This window comes from Lepisma saccharinum, chromosome 8 (assembly GCF_977018435.1).
Source record: "Lepisma saccharinum chromosome 8, izLepSacc3.1, whole genome shotgun sequence".
In the NCBI taxonomy this organism is placed as follows: Eukaryota; Metazoa; Arthropoda; class Insecta; order Zygentoma; family Lepismatidae; genus Lepisma; species Lepisma saccharinum.
In genome coordinates, this window is record NC_139236.1 from 85596054 (window position 1) to 85620742 (window position 24689).

At 39.2% G+C, this 24689-nt stretch overlaps 2 protein-coding genes across 2 annotated transcripts in view; both read left to right on the forward strand.

Annotated features, from left to right (window-relative positions):
* Nucleotides 1-24689, forward strand: part of LOC145991880 (solute carrier organic anion transporter family member 74D-like) — a 262979-nt gene that overhangs the window by 69539 nt on the left and 168751 nt on the right. The window lies entirely within an intron of this gene.
* The window catches only part of LOC145991239 (solute carrier organic anion transporter family member 74D-like), a 190146-nt gene continuing 166409 nt past the window's right edge, over nt 953-24689 (forward strand). The window contains exons 1-5 of the mRNA XM_083127202.1: nt 953-1050; nt 2310-2559; nt 4951-5181; nt 14495-14686; nt 17369-17509. Of these exons, the coding sequence (XP_082983328.1) occupies nt 2319-2559; nt 4951-5181; nt 14495-14686; nt 17369-17509 (805 nt within the window). The 5' untranslated portion in view covers nt 953-1050; nt 2310-2318. The remainder of the gene's footprint in view (nt 1051-2309; nt 2560-4950; nt 5182-14494; nt 14687-17368; nt 17510-24689) is intronic.

Sequence of the window (24689 nt, forward strand, 5' to 3'; positions counted from 1 at the left end):
ACGAAATTACGCATCTACCAAATGTTCATTTACACCGACATAAATTATGTTGGTTAGCCAGCCCATCGATTCCCATCTTTCCCTCTTTTCTAACTTTCCTCTATCTCTCTCTGTTTCTTGCTTTTCCCTGTTATATTTGTCGGTTTCTTTCTATTCACCACAATCCTTTCTGTTCTCCATCTATTTCCCTATTTCATCCTCTTTCTTTCTCACTTCCTTCCTCTATCTCCAATTTCCTACTCTTTCTCCCCTTCTCTTTTTATGTACTGCCCTCTTTCTATTTATCTTTCAAAATGGCTCTTTTTCTTACCATTTCTCTTACTCTATCGCACTCTATTTCTTCTCCTAACTAACTCTCTCTCTAAACTTCTTGAACCCGAAGGTTCATGGCTGCAGCAACACAGGCCATCCATCTATCACTATCCTGAGCAAGATCTATATACTCTTTTCCATCCCTACCAATTTCCTTTAGGTCCACCTCAACATTATCCCTCCATCTTCGTCTTGGTCTTCCTACTGGTCTCTTACCATCAGGTTTCCCAACAAGAATCCTGCAACTCTTCTTACCTCTCCCATTCGTGCTTCTCCTTCCAATATCAATTACCAGCAAATATGTAAATAAAATATCTGTTTTAACTTTGGAGAGAAGGTGTGTGGGTGCGCGGGGGTTAGTATAGTAACTGCGATAAATCCTGAAGGCACTTTAACTGAAACTGAACATTTTCTAGGACACTCTTCAACTTGAAATACCTCCATGATTTTTGGAGAATTGAAAATACAATTTGAGAGAATATACACAGGTTAACACAGCAGGCAATGACAATGAGAAAGTTTGCATTTTACCAGATTTTCTGGTACAAGAGATTCAATGCTAACCACAAAGCCTAATGCAAACAATTCGTAGATCTGGAAACAAGATAACAGATTTGTATTCTCTGCTACTACAGGCTGTTAATAACGGTGTGTATTTTATTGTGCGCGAGGTTATTCGGCGTCCCTATTATGTGTGTGGAACTTTGTTCTTGAACAATTTTGAGTGTACTTTCTGCAGTAAGTATAGTTTTTTATTGTAAAAGTAAAGTAAAGTGCTCCCCTGTGCTTTGCACCACGCTATGAAGGCATATAGGGGGTGTGGAGTTAGGACCCCACACTTTCTTGATCACAGCCGAAGGTGGGGGTGATATGATCAGCACCACGCACCTGGTCGCCTTTACCCCCCAGAGTTTCCTCCAGGTACCCATTTTGTACGACGCTGCGTGGGCGCCGGAGCCGCTTGAACAGGTGAAAAATTCCGGGTCTCCCCCGCCGGGGATCGAACCCGGGCCTCTCGCATGCTACTCAGACGCCCTAACGATTATTGTAAATTAATTAATATAAGGGTACCGGGTTTGATACCAGTTGGAGGCACATTCCTCAGTGGTTGGTTGATTTGTTGTTTTACGTCCACTTTATGCACAGTAAGGCTAATCGGGACTGGACCTACACTTTAAAGTGGAATCCGAACAACTATGTGGCTCCACTGGGTATCGAACCTGGACCCCTTGATTACAAGGCGACGACGCTAGCACTGCGCCATCGGCGAGACTCCCCCGTGGTTCGGATGCTTCTGTAAACTGTAGGTCCAGTCCCGATTACCCTATCTGTGTGCAAAGTGGACTTCAACAACAATTCAAATCAATGTTGTCACATTCTACTCAACGTTTAACCTCGGTGCCAATATACATTGCACAATACGTTAAATACACAAATATGCAATTTTTCTGACATATTACGGTTCGACATGTTCCAAAAAGTACAATAACTAAACAATAAACCGATTGCGATATGCGTGCAAAGTTGTGTAAAAAAAAAATATAAATTTTAAATTTAAAGGAAAATGAAGCAAAGTTTCCTCTACGCCGCGGAAAATTTGGGAGAACATTGAAAAGGTCAAGTGCCCCTCCCCTCAAATGCCCTCAACGATTTCCCTCCCGTTGAAGAAACGTCTTGAGGTTAAACGTTCGCCAAAATGTGATGCCGAACTCCTGGGACTGTCTGTGTAAGGGATGTTTTCATCTGAAGGCACCCAAATGTTAATATCTTTCAAGTAGTACACCCTAGACTGAGTTGTGCAGACTGGCGAGGCTCTGGCGTCTTGACCTGCAGTTTGAAATCAGCTCTAGGAATTGTGTTCTGTCGTTCTGAAGTGTTCATCGCTTCATTCATCTCATTGTCGCGATTTGCCAAAAGTGGCAGAGAAGAAAACCTAATTTAATCAAAGCCAATTTTCTTCACAGCGCAATGCCATTTTGGTTTCATTATTCTTACAGGGAAGAATCATGATGACCGCATCCAAGGATAAGCAACCGATTTCAACAGATGAAGCCACTGAATGCGACGACGAGACAGCATGCGGCTTCAGCGTGTTCCATATCTCGTGGCTTCAGCGTCTTGCCGACATGAAGGCTTACGTCATAGTGTACGGACTCATTGGTTTTACACAGTTCGCCATAGCGGCCTATTTCGTGGCAACCATCTCAACATTGGAAAAGCGGTTCAAGATTCCGAGTAGAACATCAGGTAAGCATACGCCACATTGCCAGACACGAATATACAGGGTGGCTCAATAAGTCACTTAACACCCTCAGTACAAGGCCACTGCAGCGCGCAACATGGAAATGGTGATGACCAATCGTTATCAGGCCAAGGGGGAACCACATTGACGCCACCCACACGGTCGGCGGCCATCTTGATGTCCGCCATCTTGAATTCAACTTCAGAATTTTAAATGGAAGGGGGTCGTGCGACATATCAAAATGGGCTAGAATTTCACGAGAAATGCAATGGTGAAGGTTTTTTCGACGTATATTTAACCAGTAAAACGTTATGACTGAATTCTTGTACCAATTTGCTCCTTTTCGAGGTGTTAGAAAAATGCCTTAAAATTTGTTTAGCGCATCGGTAATGCATCGAGATCAAAGTGACGTCTATGGAGAGACGTTCGCATGCCATTGCACATTATTTTAATCGGATACATCCATGAAGAGCTGTGCATTATGAACGGTTGTCGCGAACAATTTACAGTGTGACGCTTCCATTGAATTAAAAGTCCTTCACAGTGACAGGGCTAATGTTTATGTTCATAAGGAAGTTTATAAACAGAATATTCGATGATTTTTATCTGATAACCCATTTTAGACAGATCAAAGCTGAATGGTTAGTGTTGGTAAGTTAATGCTGTGGCGTGCTGTGTGGAACACGATTGGTTAGTCAATTTTCCATCAACGGAACCTTAAATGCTTAGGGCTACTTGGATTTGTTAAATAAACAGTTTTTTTCATCCTTGCTTATGGAAGAAGGTACTTTTTACAGAGTTTTTTTTCAATAGGGAAGAACACCAGAACACTTATGGGAACGTTATGAACCTGTTTTTGTCCAAAGTTAGTTATCAGATAAAAATCATCGAATATTCTGTTTATAAACTTCCTTATGAACATAAACATTAGCCTTGTCACTGTGAAGGACTTTTCATTTAATGGAAGCGTCACACTGTAAATTGTTCGCGACAACCATTCATAATGCACAGCTCTTCATGGATGTATCCGATTAAAATAATGTGCAATGGCATGCGAACGTCTCTCCATAGACGTCACTTTGATCTCGATGCATTACCGAAGCGCTAAACAAATTTTAAGGCATTTTTCTAACACCTCGAAAAGGAGCAAATTGGTACAAGAATTCAGTCATAACTTTTTACTGGTTAAAGATACGTCGAAAAAACCTTCACCATTGCATTTCTCGTGAAATTCTAGCCCATTCTGATATGTCGCACGACCCCCTCCTTCCCATTTAAAATTCTGAAGTTGAATTCAAGATGGCGGACATCAAGATGGCCGCCGACCGTGTGGGTGGCGTCAATGTGGTTCCCCCTTGGCCAGGCAATGATTGGTCATCGCCAATTTCAAATTCCATGCCGCAGTGGCCTTGTACTGAGGGTGTTAAGTGACATATTGAGCCACCCTGTAGAAATATTGTAGGGAGTCTACCGTACATTACATGTAAAAAAATGAATATTTGTTATTATCAACGTGTAGAACAAGTTATTACACAAAAAGGTAAAAAGTTGGCTGAAAAACACGTACATATATGACAGCATACATCCCTTATACACCGTATTTCTAAATGAGCTCGTGTAACTTTTGTTTGAGAATCAGTTGTACGATACAGTAACACCTCGTTAATCCGGACCCAATAAGCCGGACTTCGCTTAATCCGGACAGGCAAAAGGCAAGAAAAAAGAGCAGAATGCAAGGTCTTAATGTGGCTAGAAGTCAACAAGAGAACTTCCCAAAGGAAAGGCAGTCAACCACTGATGAAATTCTGTTTCCCGCAGACTTTGTACTGTACTGTATAGTGTATTTAGGCCTATGCTCTTTAAATACATCATAATGAACGTGTTTTGTTGCTATGAACGGAGTTTTAATGCACTTTCTACTGCTCTTTTAGGTTATTTCAGTTAATCCGGACTTTCGTTAAACCGGTCTACCTATCCCCCCATTAGTCCGGATTAACGAGATTTTACTGTAATACTAAAGTAGATTGTTTGATTTGGCTTATCTTACATCACTTTTCTGCAATGCCCGTGACAGATGCTAGGTGGCAGCACCAATTATATCACTCTTATTAAGAAAGCAAAAAAGAAATCCTGGTGTTCACCATTACCTCTGTGTTCGGTATTATTCCGGTTTCCCTTTTTATTGTTGTTATATCTAATGAGACACAAAATAACCTACAACTATAATATGCTGTCGATGTACCAGGCTAGTACCCATGGTTGGACGTATGCAAAACTCAAACACATTTCACTTTACGTTGCAGAGTAGCAGAGTAGGAAGTGAATATTTAGAATTGTTCTACCATAACCATTTCTTTAAAATTACGTAGCAGTACTTCTGTTTTTAATTGTTACAGGTTTGATATCATCTTCCTGGGAGTTTGGAGTTGTTGTTTTTGTCCTATTTCTGTCGTACCTTGGCGGAAGGAGCCACAAGACTAGATGGGTGGCCTCCGGAACTCTTTGCGTAGGTCTCTCCTGCTTTCTTTGGATCATTCCGCACTGGATGTACGGACCAGGTGAAGAAGCGTTGGCTCTTACGGAAGAATTTGGTCCTGACTACGCGGAATTATCCATCAACGATACTGGTAAGTATTCATACATTCAGTCCTTATTATCATTATTATTATTATTATAAATTCTTTATTAAGCGGCGAGGTTCAGCCTAGGGCTGTTCTGTCACCTAACCCTTGTCAATATAATGCTACGACATATATGATGAACTGTATATGGAGCAGTAAACTACATGTAAAATGATACATACATACTAGACACCTGAAACTAACACAAAGAATTAAATTGATATACAAATGTGAAACCGCAAATACAAAAGACAACAATAATGATGATAACAGTAATAATAATAATAAAAATTATATTAACACACAATTCTACATAGTGAGTGACATGATCCTTCAAAATGTGCCGCGACTTTGCCATTGTTCCATTAACAGGAAATCTTTTACTTTACCTCTGAAACATACAGGATTTCTTATGCATGCGATGTTCGAAGGCAATGCATTCCATGCTTTTGGAACCGAAAAGGAAAAAAGATAATTTGTAGGCCGTGGTTGAATGATGGGATAAGTCGAAATTTTTCCGCTTGCGAGTAATATATTCATTTATATCCTTCCGAAAATGCATTTTGTTGAACAGGTAGTGCGGCTTACCTTCAGCTAGTACACAGGGCCATAAACACTACCACAATAGTCGAATAAGCTATCCTGCATTGCGTTATTACATGTTCTGTCCAATTCGTGTTATTCCTGGTAATAGAAATATTGTGCATTATTCAATGGTATCCACCTATACGGCACACAAATATACAGATACATCCCCTGGATATTTGTCCCACTAGACTAAATCAATAGGATATCTAGGAAGGATATGATTTGTACATTCTATGGATCACTTTTGGATATGTTTCGGACATAAGGTAAGGTAGCCAAAATAAGATACACTTTTTGTTACGTGTAACTTCCTGTAAATGACGGTGGTAATAGATATTTTTAATCTGAGTGAGTACAGTACACAATATCGTCTATTTTTAGAATTGATAAAATTTTCAATTATTATAAAGTGAGTATTAAGCTTCTATAGCAACGGTTAATGAACAGATTCTATCGAAATTTCGACCAGGAGCGTTCTGAAAAAATCCAGAGCTTTCGAGAGCTAACGTTACTCGCATCTCCAGGGTGGAAGTGCAGTCCTGAGCGTCAACCTTAAAGATGAGAGTGACTTTAGTTCTCGAAAGCTCGGAAATTTTTTCACAACTCATCTGGTCAATAGTTCCCGACAGAATCTGTTCAACAATAATTTTATAATCACATATTGCGTGTTACATATTTAGAGTAGATGAGTGGTATGTTTGCGGGTGACTGACTACTCTGTAAAGAGATATTTCCATAGTTGTCACCCACTCACAGTTTGCGTGGTGGACACCTCTTAGGCTCGCTTTAAAGGGAAGTATTTCCTTTAACATTTTTGTTAGCACAAATGTTACATAAATGTTCCTTAAAATTTTATAGCAGAAAGTACTTTACACGGAAGCATTTCATGGAACATTTCGGTTAGCTGTTGAGATTGCAAAATGTAGGGGAGGGTGGGGAAAATTTTGTAACATTTTTCAAAAAAGTGATCAAAGCAGATGAGCGTTACATCCCTGAATCTTACCACAGCACGACAATAATCTTTGAACCTTCCTCTAACGTTTGACATAGATACGAGGTCACTTCTTCTCTATAAATATTTAAAATATGTGTTTGAAAAAGACAATGCAAACGTTACATTTTGCCCCATGGGTGGGGTATGTTGTAACAGACAATGGGGTAAAATGTAACAGAGACATACAATATGATCCATTGTTTACTTATCACAAGATACACAAAACTTAAACATATACAAACGTCAATACGCTACAGAGTTTGATATGAAGGCAAGTATAAGATAAATGTGTGTGTTTTCGTTATATGATATAAACCGCAGTTTAGCAAACAGTAATCATCTAAATAAGAACAGTAAACATAATGGCCCGACCCTGTGGCCGAGTGGTCAACAGTCCGTGCTTGGCCACGGGAGAGGCAGGTCGAAGCTAAGCAGTCGTGCGGGCTTAGATAACGCGTGACGCGGAAAACCGAGTGCGAGTGTTGAGCCAAGTGGAAAATAGGACTCTGATCGGTAATAGTATTTGACAATAGTTAATAAGAACAAAAAGGATAGAAATGGAACGTGAAAATACCATTTTGATAAATTTCGCATATGGAGCAGCAAAACCCAGTGCAATGGACGTGCATGAGTTCATTTACAGTAAGTTTAAACTCAGTATTGATGAAATTTTAGCAATACAAATACCGACAACTGCGCGAGGTGTTTATTTGAAATTAGTGCGACAACGTACTATGTTAAAATTGCTAGAACAGTACCCAGGTGAATTAGAATTTAAGTATGATAATGGGAACGTAGTGAAAGTAAAAATTAGCGACGCAAGTCGAACAGTGAAATACGTACGTATATTTAATTTACCTATGGAAGTTGAATTAAGACAAGTGCACGGGAAATTCAGTGAATATGGAACAGTGGATGAAGTGACAGAAGAAATGTGGAGTGAAAAGTTTCGTTACCCCGTGCCCAGTGGCGTACGTACGGTAAAAATGTCATTAAAGAAGCCAATACCATCATTTGTAACTATTGGCAAATATAAGGCACACGTGATATATACGGGACAAACTCCAACGTGTGAGTTCTGTGGTTCGGATGAACATTTAAGATACAGTTGTAACCAGCGGCAAATGACTACCCTACGGGTCCCACCGAAAGTCAAGGCAACCTACAGTAAGGCAGCTTTGCCCAGTGAGACCGACATAGTAAGCTCAGAGGGTTTAGCTAGTGCATCAAATCAGAAGAAAAATGAGGTTACCTCACAAATGAAGCCAACCAGTACTAATGAGATGGGAAAAAAAATAGGAAGAACACAAGAGGAGGGAGCAAATAAAAAAACGTCAGAACCTCAAGATAAAAAACACTCGAAGGAAGAAAAAGAATCAAGAGAATCAATGAAGAGTGAGAAGAAAAAGGAAGAATTCATGGACACATCCCTCCCCCCCACTACCTTATCACCAGAGGAAACTGCATCCGCCACTAAATCACTGAGTGACAAACAAGAATCAGAAGAAGACAGTGATCTCATTTCCACTTGTGGGAGTGAGAATAGTAATCAAATGAAGGTAAGTGAAACTAAGCTTAAACGAAAAACAAAAACAAAAAACTCTATAGCAAAACGGCGTTCTACCAGACGATTAGGAAATAACTTTTCAAATAGTGCTCCAATTATTGGATTAAATTCTCCAGTAGTGAAGATGGGGACTGGTAATCGAAGTAAAGAAAGCGAAAAGGCAGCTCAAGAACATAGTACTTAGAGTAATTTATTTATATGGAAAATATGTATTATACAAAAGTGTGGATTATTTTAATACTATTAATAGTATTATATAGGAATATGGAAACATCAGTAATACGAGTTGCAAATATAAATATAAATAATATACAAAATGAAACAAAGTTAAAATCACTACGTAGTTTCTTGCATCAAAAAAGTATAGATGTTGCGATGTTGCAAGAAGTAGGCCGAAATTCGCTAGAATGTAATCAAAATTACATAGAATATAATAATTTTAATTCAAGTGGTACAGGAACTGCAATTTTAGTTCGTAAAGGACTATCATTTATCCAAGTACAAAAAGAATCTAGTGGAAGACTAATCATGGGGAAATTGGGAACCTTGACATTAATTAACGTTTATGCCCCGTCGGGATCAAGATACCGGAACGAAAGAAGTAATTTTTATACATATACAGTACCACAATACATTGCAGGTAGTGCAGGTTCAATGTATTTAGCAGGAGATTTTAATTGCGTATTATGTAACGTGGACCAAACACCGGGTTATAATTTTTCAAATGCTTTGCAAAAATTGGTGCACAACTTGCAGTTAAAGGACGTGTGGCAAGAAAAAAGAGGCAATGAACTCGGATACACATACGTCACTGCAACTAGTGCCTCGAGAATAGATAGGGGATATGTTTCAAGTGAACTAAAATCAAACATTACCTCTGTTCATATGGAACCGGTGATTTTTAGTGATCACCATGCTGTAATTACAACAATGAAATCACCGGTAAGGTTAACTAGAATAGGGAGGGGAACTTGGAAAATGAATACATCACATTTAATTGAAGAAGATTTTAGATTTGGCTTTGACAAACAGTGGGAAAAATGGACTAAGAGATCGTTATATGAACAAAATATTAATAGATGGTGGACAGAAATTTTTAAGCCAAATTTCCAAAGATATTGTAAACAATACTCCTGGGAAAAACAACACGAATGGTATAATAAATTTAATTTCCATTATGCAGTATTACACGACCTATATAAGAAAAAGAACAATGACCGTGACACGCAAACGAAAATTAAAAAAGTAAAAGCACAACTACTGCGCCTACAGGCAACAAAAATAGAAGGAATACGTATACACAGTGCGCTCCCCAATATAGATATTGAAGAAGAAATAAATTTAGTTCACGTAACAAATATATATCAGCGACAAAAACAGAGTCTGATAACAGAAATGGAGGATAATCATGGAGTAGGCCATAATGAGGGGAACCAAATACAACAAATAGTGTATAAATATTTGGAAAATAAATATTCAAACGCATATCAAAATAATGAGAAGGCTAGTCAATTTTTAGACAAATACATACCAATCCTGAGATCAGAAGAAATGGTTGGATTAAACCAACCATACACAAATGAAGAAGTGTATAAAGCAATAGTACAGGGGGTACGGGGAACAGCACCTGGGGAAGATGGAATAGCGACTAATGCATATAAAGTTTTATGGCCAACAATGGGTAATACTTTAACAAAATGGGTTAATACAGTATTAAACAAAAATAATTTAGTAAATTATGAGACAACAGGAATAATAATTTTAATACCAAAAAATAGTCAACCCAAGGAGATGAAAGATTACAGACCAATAACTTTATTTAACACAGACTATAAAATACTGACTAGATGTGTAGCAAATCGATTAAAGTTGATTTTGACAAAACTGGCTACACCATATCAATATGGAGTAGTTGGAGAAAAAAAAATATACCATTTATTGACACTATTACGAGATGAAATAATAAAATCTCAAGACTCCCAACAAAATAAATACCTCGTAGCGATTGATTATTCACAGGCATTTGATAGAGTGGGACATAGGTTTTTGTTAAAAACAATACAAAAGATGGGTATTCATGGACAAATGTATGAAAATATTAAAACATTAGTGACAAATATAAGCTTAAAGGCAAAAATCAATGGGTTTTTAACTAATAAATGCATAGTCAAAAGAGGACTTCCGCAAGGAAGCCCATTAAGCTTACCCCTTTTTGTAATGGCCTTGGCACCTTTCCTTCAACACTGTCGCACGACCGTAAATAATAACATTACAGGAACAAAATTTACGATTGGAGCTTATATCGACGATGTCACAGTCATATGTCAAAATCAGGCAGCGATTAAGAACTTAATGGAATGTATACGACAATATGAAATAGAATCTGGTGCCTTAGTGAATAAGACTAAAACGTGTTACTTAACATTAGGAAAACAACACGAACAGCCACCTGTCGTGACGTTTAAAAAAGTGGATCAAGTTAAAATCCTAGGAGTGTTTTTTACAAATGACACTACAAAAAGCATAAAACTTAGTTATGATAATATATATCAGAATATTAATTATACCATACACAAATTTATACAACGACCCTTCACTTTATGTACGCGAGTCAAAATAGCAAATGTATATATCTTATCAAAACTGTGGTATGGAGCCCAAATTTGGCCATGTGATAATCGTAACTTAGCACGAATAAAGAAAAGTTTAAACCGGTTCCTTTGGGCAGGAAAAGTTTTCCGAGTGAATCAGCAGACACTTAGCTTACAAAAACAGCAAGGAGGAATGAGTTTGGTGGACGTTGGTAAAAAAACAAAAGCTTTGTTTAATCATCGATATTTTTCAATGATTCAATCTAAAGAAAATGTCGAGGACATTCCAGGGTATACATATATAAGAGATATTCCATTAGAAGCACCAGTGAATGAGATCAAAATTCCCACTTCCCAAAAAGTATATCGAGAAGCTATAATGGAATATTTATATGGACTTATAAAGAAAATAGACTATAATCAGCTAACAGTGAAAGATTTGTATAATCAATACCTTACTCAAAATATGGATACGCCGCACATAGTGAAGAAACACCCACAATATAATTGGAACAGAATTTTTACCAATATCTCGGCAAAACACTTATCCAATAGACAATGCAGTCAATGGTACCAAGTTGTTCACGAACTAATTGATAATAAAGCAAAACGACATCGGTTGGGGTTTAGTTCAGACCCTAATTGTGAGCAGTGTTTATTAGAAGATACAATAGCACACAGGATGACGTACTGTGGAAAGGCAAAACAAGACTGGCCGGTACTCCAAAAAATGATAGCACATATAAGTCGATCATCAGTTCAGTGTATTACTCCGAAAGTAATAATTTTTCCGGAATTTAATTTTTTCCCTGCTACAAAGCATCGAGCGATACAGTGGATTATAGGTACGTACATGATATATATTTTTTTCAATGGACAAACAGGAAACAATATGAGGGACTATTACCGAAGTGAATATGGGAAAATTTTACCTAGTAAAAAAAAAATGTTATATGCAAACTATATTCAACACACACTGTATGACTCAACAATAATGTAACATTTGTGAATGTAACCACAAATGAAGTATGGTTAAACCTTGTTAAAAAGTAGTAGAATGTAATAGTTATATTGTAAATAAAAAAAAAAAAAAAGTGGTTAGCACATCGCGCTGCGACGCCAAGGGTCCCGGGTTCGAATCCCGGTCGGGCTTGGTTGTTTGTGAATGTCCATTCATCAATTTCATCATTTCATCACTCATCCCCATCTTCGCAAATTAGCCAAGAGGCACAAAACGCGAAGTAAAATAAACTAAATCAATCAATCAATCAAGTAAACATAATGAAAACATAAAATGAACAGGAACAATGATAATATAAAAAATGATTATAATTGTTCGCAAACAAATTAGTTTCACCTTTAACTCACTGCTTAGTTCTAAATATCATAATGAGCTGTATATAATAATATTTTTCCCCGCTCAGTTTTGTAGTTTCGTGCCATCTGCGAAAAAAGGAGATAGTACACAATGCGTGCACCGTAAAATGTCAGTATTATTAATTTAACAGTGTATCAGTGATTTAATTTTACGTCTGAATATTAATTATAAATTAATTTTCTATCGTGCAACAACGTGTATCGACAAATGGGGTAAATTGTAACTATGTTACATTTAACCCCACCCATTATGTTAAACTAACTCCACACCCTCCATATTGACTAATATCAAAGTTTCAGGGGTGTCACATTTATCTGTTTTATACCTGATACACGTACAATTTGTTACATATCATTTGTTCTCGTTCCCCTTACGCATTTCGGTGGAGGCACAAGTGGTTCGGATCCCACTTTAAACTGTAGGTCCAGTCCCGATTAGCCTTACTGTGCATAAAGTGGACTTAAAACACCAACTCAAACCAAACCAAACCCTTACGCATTTCGATCTAAGAATAAAAGATCGAAGATTTCAAAATGCAGAGCATTCCCTGACATTCGCTACGAGACTCGGCAGCAAGCGGCCCAGCGTCAGCACTTTTCTATCCCGATGAACGCTACAGTCTGTTTTTTTTTTCTCGCTCTCTTTGCCTTTCTGTTGACTTTGCAGACTGACGCCAGTATAATCCTCCCTCGGAAGTTGTGTTGTGTCGTGTCCGTGTGTTGAAGATTGTGGCTTAATATGGCACCACAAAAGTTTACATTACAACAAAGGATTTATCTTGTCGAGTGTTACTTTGGAAAGAGGAATTGTGGAGAACTTGGACGACGTTCTGAAACGAAATTTCCTGGTGTTCCCGTTCCACATAGGACCACCATATTAAACCTCGTAAAAAAGTTTAGAGTAACAGGGTCAGTTCTGAATAAAAGTGGAGAGAAAACCCCACGTGTACTTACTGAGAAAAAATCGATGAGATAGGACAAAAGTTAGAACAGTCTCCTCGGAAATCTATCCGCCGCCTCTCACAAGAAATGGGTGTTTCAAAAACCCCCTAGGCCCGCCGATTTGTCAGCCTGCGATTTTTATTTATGGGGAAATCTAAAAAATAAAGTATACAATGACAATCCGCACACCATCCGTGAGTTAAAAGAGAGTATTGTACGAGAAATCTGAGAATTACAGTAGACGAACTTGCACGTGTAAATGGCAATTTCCTTCGGAGATGCCAGGAATGTGTTGCAGCAGAGGGACATCATTTTCAACACCCTCTGTAGTCAAGGTTAGTACACAATATGAAAACTGTAATTTTAATAGCCGACTTTACCGACTGTTACGGACCCCGTTCGCCGGGAAAGACAAGCGCTGATGCCGGGCTGCTAGCTGCCGATTCTCGTAGCGAATATCAGGGAATGCTCTGTATTACTCAGCATGCAGAAAAATCTATCTTTATTTCCACACCTTTCCAGCTGCATGCACTGGCTGTTCTGTCGCATAAACAGACGCCTGCAACTGCGCATGCGCTGTGAGAAACTTGTTCCTGCAGCTGACAGCATAAACATGGGAGGGGGAGGCACTGTTACAACTAACCCGCTGTTACAATTGTCCCCACCCTCCCCTACAGCACGAAAGGCACCTCGAATTACACCATCTATGGTGAGTTCACGGTGTTTACAATTAAAGCAACATGTTATACCATTCTTGTACCCTGTACGTTATAAACTATGTATTTAAGCAGCGCCATTGCTTTGTACCTAATATCTTTTATGATCAAACCTTACTCCTCTTGATTGAATAGTTATCGGCTTTTAAAAATTTGAAGTGATACATTGTTTACATCTCACGCTGCCATCATTACATCTGCACTCGTGACCTAGAGCTCGCTTCTGATTCGTTATGCTACGGAAATAGGACCGATTCCATCCATGCAAAATGCCATGGCATCTGAAATCCCATAATATTTCTTACACGGTAGCATTTTGGTCATGGCATAAGAAAATGCTAACGAAAGTGCTTTCGTCTAAAGCGGGCCTTACAAAGGAATAGAAGAATAACACGCAATGACTAAGGCAGCCAGTAGCTCCTTCCCTTTGCTACTGACGCAGCAGCGCTTGGTCAGGGTTCACTCGCAAAGATACAGTTCGTCAACTCTAGTTGCCTCTATCAATGGAATGAATGCCGGTATTGTACATTTGTTTATTCAACAGAGAATGATCAACAACTCTGCGCGGGAGAACACCAAGACGATGAAGACTGCTCAGGGAATTACTCGCTGACGTCTACCGCCATTTTCATCATCGCAAGAATCTTGATGGGAATAGGCACATCCGTTTACTACACCCTGGGTGTCTCCTACATGGATGACAACGCAAAGAAGGACGAGACCCCGATTCTTCTTGGTGAGTATAATTATGGAAGCTTTCACACCGACGCGACACACAACTTGGTGGCTTCACACTGAAATGGCAAGCGATATCTCGATATCTGCCTTCTGTATTAGGCACGATGTTATTTAAGAAAGACAGTAAGTAACAAGCCACATGGGCAGGTTGCATTTTTTTCCCCTAAAGGTTGGTTACCAACGACACGTGTCGCTTCTCACCAGCCCTTTCTCGCTTCGTTCTGAAACCTCCTTTCAAGTACCCAGTTCAATTTAAATAAAAGAGTTATTCTTACACGTAAAACAAAAAAAAAAAAAAATTTAGAGGCTGATTTTTAAAAAACAATTTATTCACAACCCTGTTTATACGTTGATTTTTACGTTTCCACCACTGTGAAAGTTAGTTATTTGTAACGCCGTTTGCATTAACTTTTTCGTACAGTGTATGGCTACTGTAACTCGGATAAGTTTTGAGCAAATTAACTGTAACATAATTATTTTTAAGAAGTAACTTATCATATATTGGTTTGCACTACAACAGCCATCTCGCTAAGTGTACTATATAAGTCAAATATTCAGAGTTAGCAGATTTTTGTACCCAAAAAGGTGTAGAACACAGTCAGTTGAAATAATAATATATATTACTAGAATATGTAAGAATAGCATATGAATTTTTCATATTTTCAGATAAAAGTAATGATTTTTTTAAAATGATATCCTTGAGTATGGGATTCTGAATCCTGTAACAATAACATTACAACATGTGTTTCCAAGTATACTTCCCCGAGGAAAATTCAGTTTTGGTAAAAATGCAATTATAAAGCTTAGAAATTACATTGAACCATTACCAAGTTTTTGCACCATGTATGAGAATATTTTACGATATTAGTTGTATAACCTTCCAATTAAATTCCCCCACGAAAAAAAAATCGTTTCCTGTCATATCCTAGTACTTCTCCGACTGAAAGAGTGGTCCAGTTGGTAAGAAGCATGAATGCCACCCATCCTCCAATGAATAATATACGTGGGAGCAGTCGGTAAGGGCGGTCCTGAGAATGGCCCTGATCACATCACCTTCGCAAATGGCCGAGACTGAATATATGTAGTTCTACCTCCAAATTCTCACTCATATCACTTCAGGACATGTTGCAATGTTGGGGAGGTAGCCTTGCCCGCCTTTGTCTTTACTAACTGAAGGATTACTTGCTCAATGCAAGTTACATGAGGCTGAAAATGTAGGACTTCTAGTGTTTTTCAAATTTTTCCTTGACACCGGACAGAAACCATTTCCTAGGGTAGTTTGCAGGGGCGATTACTGATATTGTTGCAGTGTTGCACAACGACCGGATATTTTACAATGGAATTTCATAATTTTTGGTTAGTATATTCTTCATTTGTTTTCCTATTAAATATATTGAACATAAACAAACAATTTTGCCCTTCATTGGTTCATAAAGCAAGAACCATTATGATCTGTTAAAGAAAAGATGCAACCTGCGAGATTTCACAGTGTATGGGTAGTCGCACAGGTAGGCGTTGCAAATCCGGAGCAACGGCCAGATCTCTACAGCGAGGAGTATTGGAACGAAGTTCAACGCTGTTCTTCCTATCCCCTGCTTCAGTTGGCTTGGTCGTTGCAATGGATTTACAACACACCAAGATCAGGCGACCCGTTTCGGATCCCCCGGTGGGTGACGGAAGAAGAGAACGGACCAGCAACAAACGCTGGGGGGGGGGGTGGGGGGGGGGTGAGATTCTCTCTGTCCTGTCCACGTTAGGCAAAGATAAATATTTTCCTTTGGGGAGAATCTTAACCTAATTTAAATTATGTGTGAAACAGATACCAAAGCTTGAAACGTGTAACAATTTGATTTGTTGTTTTTTTAAATCCACTTTATACACAGAAAGACTAACCGGGACTGGACCTACAGTTTAAAGTGGGATCCGAAACACATTGCCATGTACCTCCATTTCTAACAATTAAAAACTGTTCAATATATACTGATTAATATTATTGAATGAGTTTTCCAGTCCAATTACAAGCATAGATTCATCAGTGTTTTCGGTCAAAATACGCGTATTTAAGAATTGAATCAGAACATTAAAGTACTTCTTACGTAATCACAAAGATATAATTCTGCATAATATTGCTGCCGAATAAATGGAAACTTCAAATTTTGTATGATGGATGTAGTTTTGTCATTCATTCATCCTCACTGGTGAGCACTCGCCCTTGGCAGATAACTTAATGGTAATGGGCGAGAGGTTGCTTTTCACACGTGGAAATGGCACAACATTAAGCATTTGGATTTATACCTTCAAGTTTAGATCAACATGGTTAGAGAAGGATGTTACCTGTCTGTTCGATGATGAATAGTTCCTCGGATAAGACTCTCGTGCTATATAGGCTTGGTCAAGCTCCCCGATGTTTCTCGTTCCTCGATCCACAGCAAAAGACCCCAATCGCCCGTTACACTCTAACCTATCCTTTCTTCCACCACCTGGTTATTGCTCCCTAATACCAGTTGATCAGCAACTTAATTCCAATCAACCAGGATGATTGTTTTATATATATTCGCTGCAACCACCAACATTCTGAACCACGAGCCGCCACTGGCAGTTTGTACTACTGTGTAGAGCATTTTCCAACTGAATGACTTGGTATAACTGATACTTACTCACTCTTCTTGATGTATTTCAGCTGTAACCTACTGTATTCGAATGATTGGACCCACTGTTGGTTTCCTATATGGATCTTACTGCCTTAAAAAGTTCATTGATCCCAATTTACACCCATTGATTGACAATAGTGACCCAAGATGGATAGGAGCTTGGTGGTGTGGTAAGTCATCTTTATTATAGCGTGAACTAGGATGATGACTTCAAATTCTGGGTACACATTGTATTTGTATGAACGAGTCACCTTCGGTAACTTTGCAATTCTGGTACAGTTAATTATATTCGATGGCCTAAGGCAGTGATTTATCCACACACCCCTAACACCCCCCAACACCCTCCCAAATTTTGGTGAACACCCTCCAAGCAGAAAAGTGGAACACCCCCCTGTAAGGGGGGTGTAAACATGGATGTTTATATCAACAATAGAATGACAATATTTCAACATTAACAGAAAGGAGCGTAGTCCAATGGACCTTTCGGTCAACTGAAACCAAAGTGTCAAGGAAGGAGGGTGGAATGTGCAGCTTGGCCATTTCCTGGAAACACTAGCTCCCTTGGCAAGGCTTCGGTCAGCTCTGGGGAAGGGACACTGCCATCTGGAAAATGTCAAACTCTCACATCTCGCCCTCCTTACAGGGAGCACATTCCGCGCACAGTGTTGACAGTTCAGCGTTTGAATACCTTATATATTTCTTAAATACGTTACAGATTCGTAAATTCAATTATTCAACCCCTGAGTCAATGAAATTTACATTTTGTTACATTTTCCTTTCGATTCTTTCATGTGAAAAATGTACGATAAAAGTAAGGGAAGAAATTAAAAGATACAGGTTTGACTCCTTGTAGTGAATTCTGTTACTATGGTTAACAACACTATTTTCTGAAACTTGGCGAGAAGAATGATTTTGGAGCGGTAGAGAAAAGAACAGTCAAATGCCTTTGGCCTTAGGTCAGTCTCAGTGTAGCATCTCCGTCCGTGTGTTGTCGTTCTGTTTAGTGTATAACAATGTCTGAAACTTGACTGCAAAACTGTCGAAGAAGATAGAGAAAATGAAAAACCAGACAGAAAGAAACCGAAAGTGGTGAGTAGAAAATCAGTGACACTATATGTAGGTATAATTTCTTCCAACCGATATTCATAAAGTACCAATATAAAATTTTCTGACCGAGTATTCGATATAAAATGGCAAGTATTTCATGAAGAACCTAAGTGATTCGTTCACGTCTATAGTTGATGACCATTTTTGTGGCTCCAAGAGTTCTTACCTTTGTAAAAGAAATTATATACTATTAGAAAGAGAGTTGTAAAAGGGGGAAGGTCCACGTGTGGTGCTTGCCTGGGCAAAAGTACAAATGGGGTGCCGAACAAGCAAAACAGATAAAAATAGAAAAACGTTAACGTCGTGGTGCCCTGTGAAATTACTGGCACCCTATTAAATTAAAGTTATTGTCAGTTTGCAAAGATATAGCTTTAGTAAAGATTGTCTTTCTCTTTGTACCTAGTCGGTTCCCTGACATAATGACATGTTTAATATTATTCAACTTTTCAGAGGAAGCAAAGGAAGTGTAAGCAGGCCCGTAGCTAGAGGGGGCAGGGGACAACTGCCTCCCTGAGAGCCTGCTTTGCCACCCCTGTGAAAAATACAGAACGCCTAGAATTCTGACTAATCTTTACAATTACTCTAGCAACATAACAAAGACACTTATTGATTTTGTGATGTATAAACGTGTGGGGGATTCAGTATAATGTCGTTATCAGGATTGGGAGGAAAAAATTTCCTTTTTGGTAATAGTGATTCATGTGGTAGAGAGAGGGAGTGGATATTTAATTTTTGTTACTTAGCGTTGCTTTTCTGCCACTTCTAGCTAATCGCAACAATGAATGATGATGTGAAATTGATGAAGAGACACTCATAAACAGTGCCGCAACAACAGGGCGGCAGGGGGCATTGTCTCCCCACCCTCCTGACCTTGGAAGGAAGTCCATTCTAGGGGAAGCAAACATTGAAGTAAAAAAAAAAAACAAGGCTAGGAGAATCTAAGAATAGCAGGACAATTGGATACTCATGATGGAATTAGTTTTTACGAGATTCTTGCATTTTGCTTCGAGAAGGCCAAGGGCACTTGCAAGGGGCAATTACCCCCCTCTCGATTTCAAATTTATACAAATAAAAGTACATTTCGTAAAATGTTCTTGCTCGCTTCGCTCGCAATGCCTTCTATTCTTATAGTCCAAGTTCAGAGCCAAAGCTATGGGGCGGTGGGAGTCAGCCCTGGGAACCAAACGATCTATATGAAAAAAAAATGTTAAAGAGAATGCCATGGTGCCCCGTAAAATTATTAGCGCCCTATTAAAACAATTTCTTTATATGAAACTTAATATGAAATATTAATGATGACACTGTAATCCAAGAAGTCATTGATCAATGAAGGGATTCCTATTTGTTTGTCAGGTGTCAAAACATGTATTTCAACTATAATATAATACAATTCACACAATATTTTGCAAAATGGTTAACGTAACCAGTAACCAAACGTTGTCTGTAGTGATGCAAGAGTCTCCCCTTTGAAGAAAATAGAGTCAGTGTTGGACACCATATTTTAGCAAGTACAAAAAAAAATGTATTACAAATTTTTACATAGTTCATCAAAGTGTAGATAGTAGTATAAATTTGTGCATCTGACCCCAACTCTGAGTTCTTGACCAAACGACTACAAAAAGTTGAAAAACTCACTTTCTCTCCCCGTTCCGTGCCTCATTTATTACGCTGACGACGTTTCACGGGGGCAAAAAGGCAGTGATGAGTGAAAGATGAGCTCTCATCCCCTCATCCTCTCATCTTTCTCATTCTCTTTTTATTCTCTCATCTTCCTCTCATCCTCCTCTCATCCTCCCATCTTTCTCTTATTCTCTTATTTTTTTATTTTCTTATTTTCTTATTTTTTGAAAGATGAGTGCATCTTATCGTAATTTTCCAAGTCTGGGACCAAATGTTTATATATCATGACCTACGTAAACCTCTTTTCTTATTCTCTCATTCTCTCATTCTCTTATTTTTTGAAGGATGAGTGCACCTTATCGTAATTTTCCAAGTCCGGAGCCAAATGTTTATATATCGTGATCTTCGTAAACCTCTCTTCTCATCCTCTTATTCTCTCATCCTCTCATTCTCTCATTCTCTCATTCTCTCTACTTTTAGAATATTGTCGTCAACATTAGAGATGAAGTTGGAGTGCTGGAATCAACGGGGCCAAATGTTTATATATAGTGACCTTCGTAAACCTCTCTCTCGGGGGGAAGGATGTGGCATATACACACGCGCGCGCTCTCATCTTCTCATTTTCTTATTCTCTCATTCTCTTATTTTTGAAAGATGAGTGTATTTTATCGTAATTTTCCAAGTCCGGGACCAAATGTTTATATATTGCGACCTACGTAAACCTCTCCTCTCATCTTCTCATCTTCTCATTTTTGAAAAATGAGTGCACCTTATCGTAATTTTCCAAGTCCGGAGCCAAATGTTTATATATATCGTGACCTTCGTAAACCTCTCCTCTCATCCTCTTATTTTTGAAAGATGAGTGTACCTTATCGTAATTTTCCAAGTCCGGAGCCAAATGTTTATATATATCGTGACCTTCGTAAACCTCTCTCTCGGGGAGGGAACGATGTGCCACACACATACGTGCGCGCGTGCGTATGCCTCTTATTATTTTCCGTATTGTGACGCAAGCAAACAAAATAATAATTGTTGTTTTTTTAGGATCCCTGGCCCCTATAACCTCGCCGGGGGGGTGCATGGTGGCGACGAAATCATCACGAGTTTAGATTTGTACTGCGAATGTTGTCAAAATTCAATCAACGTTGTTCGTTCTCGATGCTAGAATCTTATATAGATTATTCTCTAAAACGAAAATCGATAATCCTATGCCAAGCCCCCAAGGCATTCAGGCAATTTCTAATGTTCGCGTGGATAGCAACGCTCGGTAGAACTTTTCCCGTCCCCGTGGAGAAATTGTGTTTCCTCGCTCAAGGTAACATTTTCATCACGGACCAAACTATCCACAGCAACCCCCCCCCGAACCTATTCACCTTGCATCCTCTTCCGCCCGAAGAGATTCTATTTTTTTTCAGCTTTCCCACGGTTCTGAATAAAGAATCCATCACATCCCCGATAACAATAGAATTAGAAGCGGATGCGGTGGAAGCGAATACAGCAGCATCTTCCGCTTTTGAGTTTTGTGCTGGGGTCGCCGCCCGTTTCACACACCACACCCTGACGGGGCGTGGAATAGAGGCCGAGGGGAAATAATCGAGAATACATGCATGGGTGGAACTATCAACGTCCCGTTTATTGTTATTTGTCCCCCACAGAATATTGTGCGCATCACAAAAGTTTTTTGTTGAAAAAAAATATAACATGAGTAAATCAGTCAACAAGGGTTTTATTTGCTAGGACATTGACTATAGCGCTTATTGTGTTTTCACCAAAGAGAGTCGCGTGGAGTAGGAAGGAGGGAAGGAGAAAAAAGAGAGGAGTTTTTATATAACGTACCAGTTTCTTCTTTTGTACATCATTATCATAGTGAACGTCAATCGTGGCAGTTCAGTATTCTTAATTGTTTGTCTGGCAGTATACATATATATCATCGTGGAAGTTTTAGTGAGCTACAAGTTTTATTTTGAAGTTTCTCTATCTCTCTTGAAAGGTGAACGTCAATCGTGGCAGTTCAGTATTCTTAATTGTTTATCTAGCAGTATACATATATATCATTGTGGAAGTTTTAGTGAGCTACAAGTTTTTATTTTGAAGTCTCTCTCTCTATCTCTGTTGAAAGGTAAGTTTTTATTTTTTCATGATATATTAATATTTTTTGTTTTGCGTCTGACACACACATATTCAAAGGAGTCATAAAAAATTGACACACACTTACATGTCGTATATTTTTAACCCCCTACAACAGTGCACACACACATACATACATACATACATACTGTTCGCGTCTAATATATATGTGGAAGGAAAAAATATCTAGCATTTTTCAACTTTTTTTTCCTTCTGTTTCAGTGCGCTTTCCACTACCATCACCACAACCCCCCCCAAAAAATTTCTCTGTATATATATATAAATAACAGAGAGAAAAAATGGAATCGCAACCAGGTCCCTCCGGTCTTTGCGGGAAAGTGGCATGTCGCAACTGTGGAATTTTAATTTCTAAACCTAACATTGCTAGGCATTTGAAAAAATGTCGTCGACCGGATCATGATGTCCTAGTCCCGCCGGCAAAGAAATCTCGCACTGATGGGCATGAATGCGGTGCTTTGAATAAAAGTGCACGCATCATGACCTATAAATCTGCAAGCGACGAAAAATGTGACTCGAGCATCTTCCTCGACAATGTGAAATCTCTGGTAGTCGATAAATTACGTGATTGCCTCGTCAATGTTGCAATTAAAATTCATCTCGTCTTGACCCTGCTGTATGAGAAAGTTGTCTCGTCCGAGTCAAGTACTTTTAGCTTTTACGTAGGGTGTGAAGCCTTACACGATGACAATAACGAGAATCTTGACGAGATAGTGACACGGCTATTTGAGCACCTGACACAAAAACAAGAAGAGTTTGAAGGTAGAGGAAGTGGGTGGAGTCTTTGCGGTCACAACCACATGTTAGAACTTCGAGTCTGCAATTTCAAACCATTACGCAGCACTCAAAAAAAAACAAAAAAACAAAAAAAGCAAAATGCAGTGTTGAACATACAAAGTAATGATCAGAAGAGTTTCCTATGGTCTGTCATCGCCGCATTACACCCGTCTAATAATAATAACCCCCAACGCCTGTCCAATTACAGAGGATATGAGGGGATATACGAGAATATGATGAGAGGAATTTCCTATCCTGTGCCCCTGAATAAGATCAATCAATTTGAAAAAAACTATAGAGAGGAAAAAGGAAAAGATATCAATATTTCTGTTTTTGGGGTTGACGATTGCGACAATATTCGTGTGTTAAGACCTGCGAGAAGGCAGAATAATGTAATTCGACTCTTGCTTGTAGATGGCCGTTACAGTTTGATACGGAATTTCTCAGGATTAGTAGGAAGACAGATCAGCAAGAATCACGATAAGATCGAAATTTGCGATCGATGTTTGAGAATTTTTCGCGGGGGTAAGAAGATGAGAGAACAGCACAAGTGTTTTGGCTCCGTGAATGCAGAACCCGAAGATGTCATGCCGGAACCCGGAACCAAGATGAAATTTCAGAAACACCAGGCTCTTCTCCACCATCCCGCTGTCCTTTATGCCGACTTTGAAAGCTTCCAAGTTCCCATGACGTCTTGCGACCCTGATCCCTCTACCTCAAGCACGACCCAAATTTTTCACCACGAGCCTTGCAGTTTCTCCATCTACGGAGAAAAATTGAATGATGTCATCTTGTATTGCGGACCCGATGCGGCAAAACATTTTGTTGAGAAGATAGCGGAATGCGCGAGAGAACTTGCACCCGGCCTGAAAGGCTCTTACGTTTCTCCACCTGCTCTCACAACAGAACAACAACAGAGACATGACGCGGCGACAAGATGCGAGGACTGTAACCAGACTTTCACCCCCGAAAATTACAAGATCGTCCACCATAACCACCAGAATGGATTATTTCTAAGCACCATCTGTAATTCGTGCAATCTTAAAATTAAGGAGTCGCATTTTGTTGCTGTGTTTCTGCACTACACGGAGAAGTACGACACGCATCTCTTCGTCAAAGAGCTCCACAACATAACTTCTCGAATCAGCATCATTCCGAGAACGAGTGAGAAGTATATTACAGTGAGAGTGTGGATCCCTCTCGAAGAAGGAGGAAGTGTGGAAGTGCGAATCCTGGACTCTTACAATTTCCTGTCCTCCAGCCTCGCAAGCCTTGCATCTCAACTTGGCGACGAAGATCTTGTGGCCACCAAGCAAATGTGTTTTTCGGGGAGAGATGAGAATTTGAATCTGTTGCGTCGCAAGGGCGTCTACCCCTACGAGTACGTCAACGATTTCGACAAATTTGACGAGACCGAACTTCCACCCCGGGGGGTATTTTATTCTTCTCTCACGGAGGACGTCTGTTCCGAAGAGGACTACGAACACGCTCGTAGTGTATGGACGGCATTCAATTGCCAAACTTTTCGCGATTATCACGATCTTTATCTGAAATTGGACGTGACACTTCTGATGGATATTTTCGAATCGTTTCGTAAGAGATGCATCACGATATACAAGTTGGATCCTGCGTATTTCTTCACCACGCCGGGATTGACTTGGGAATCGATGATGAAATACACCAAGGTGGAACTGGGCCTCA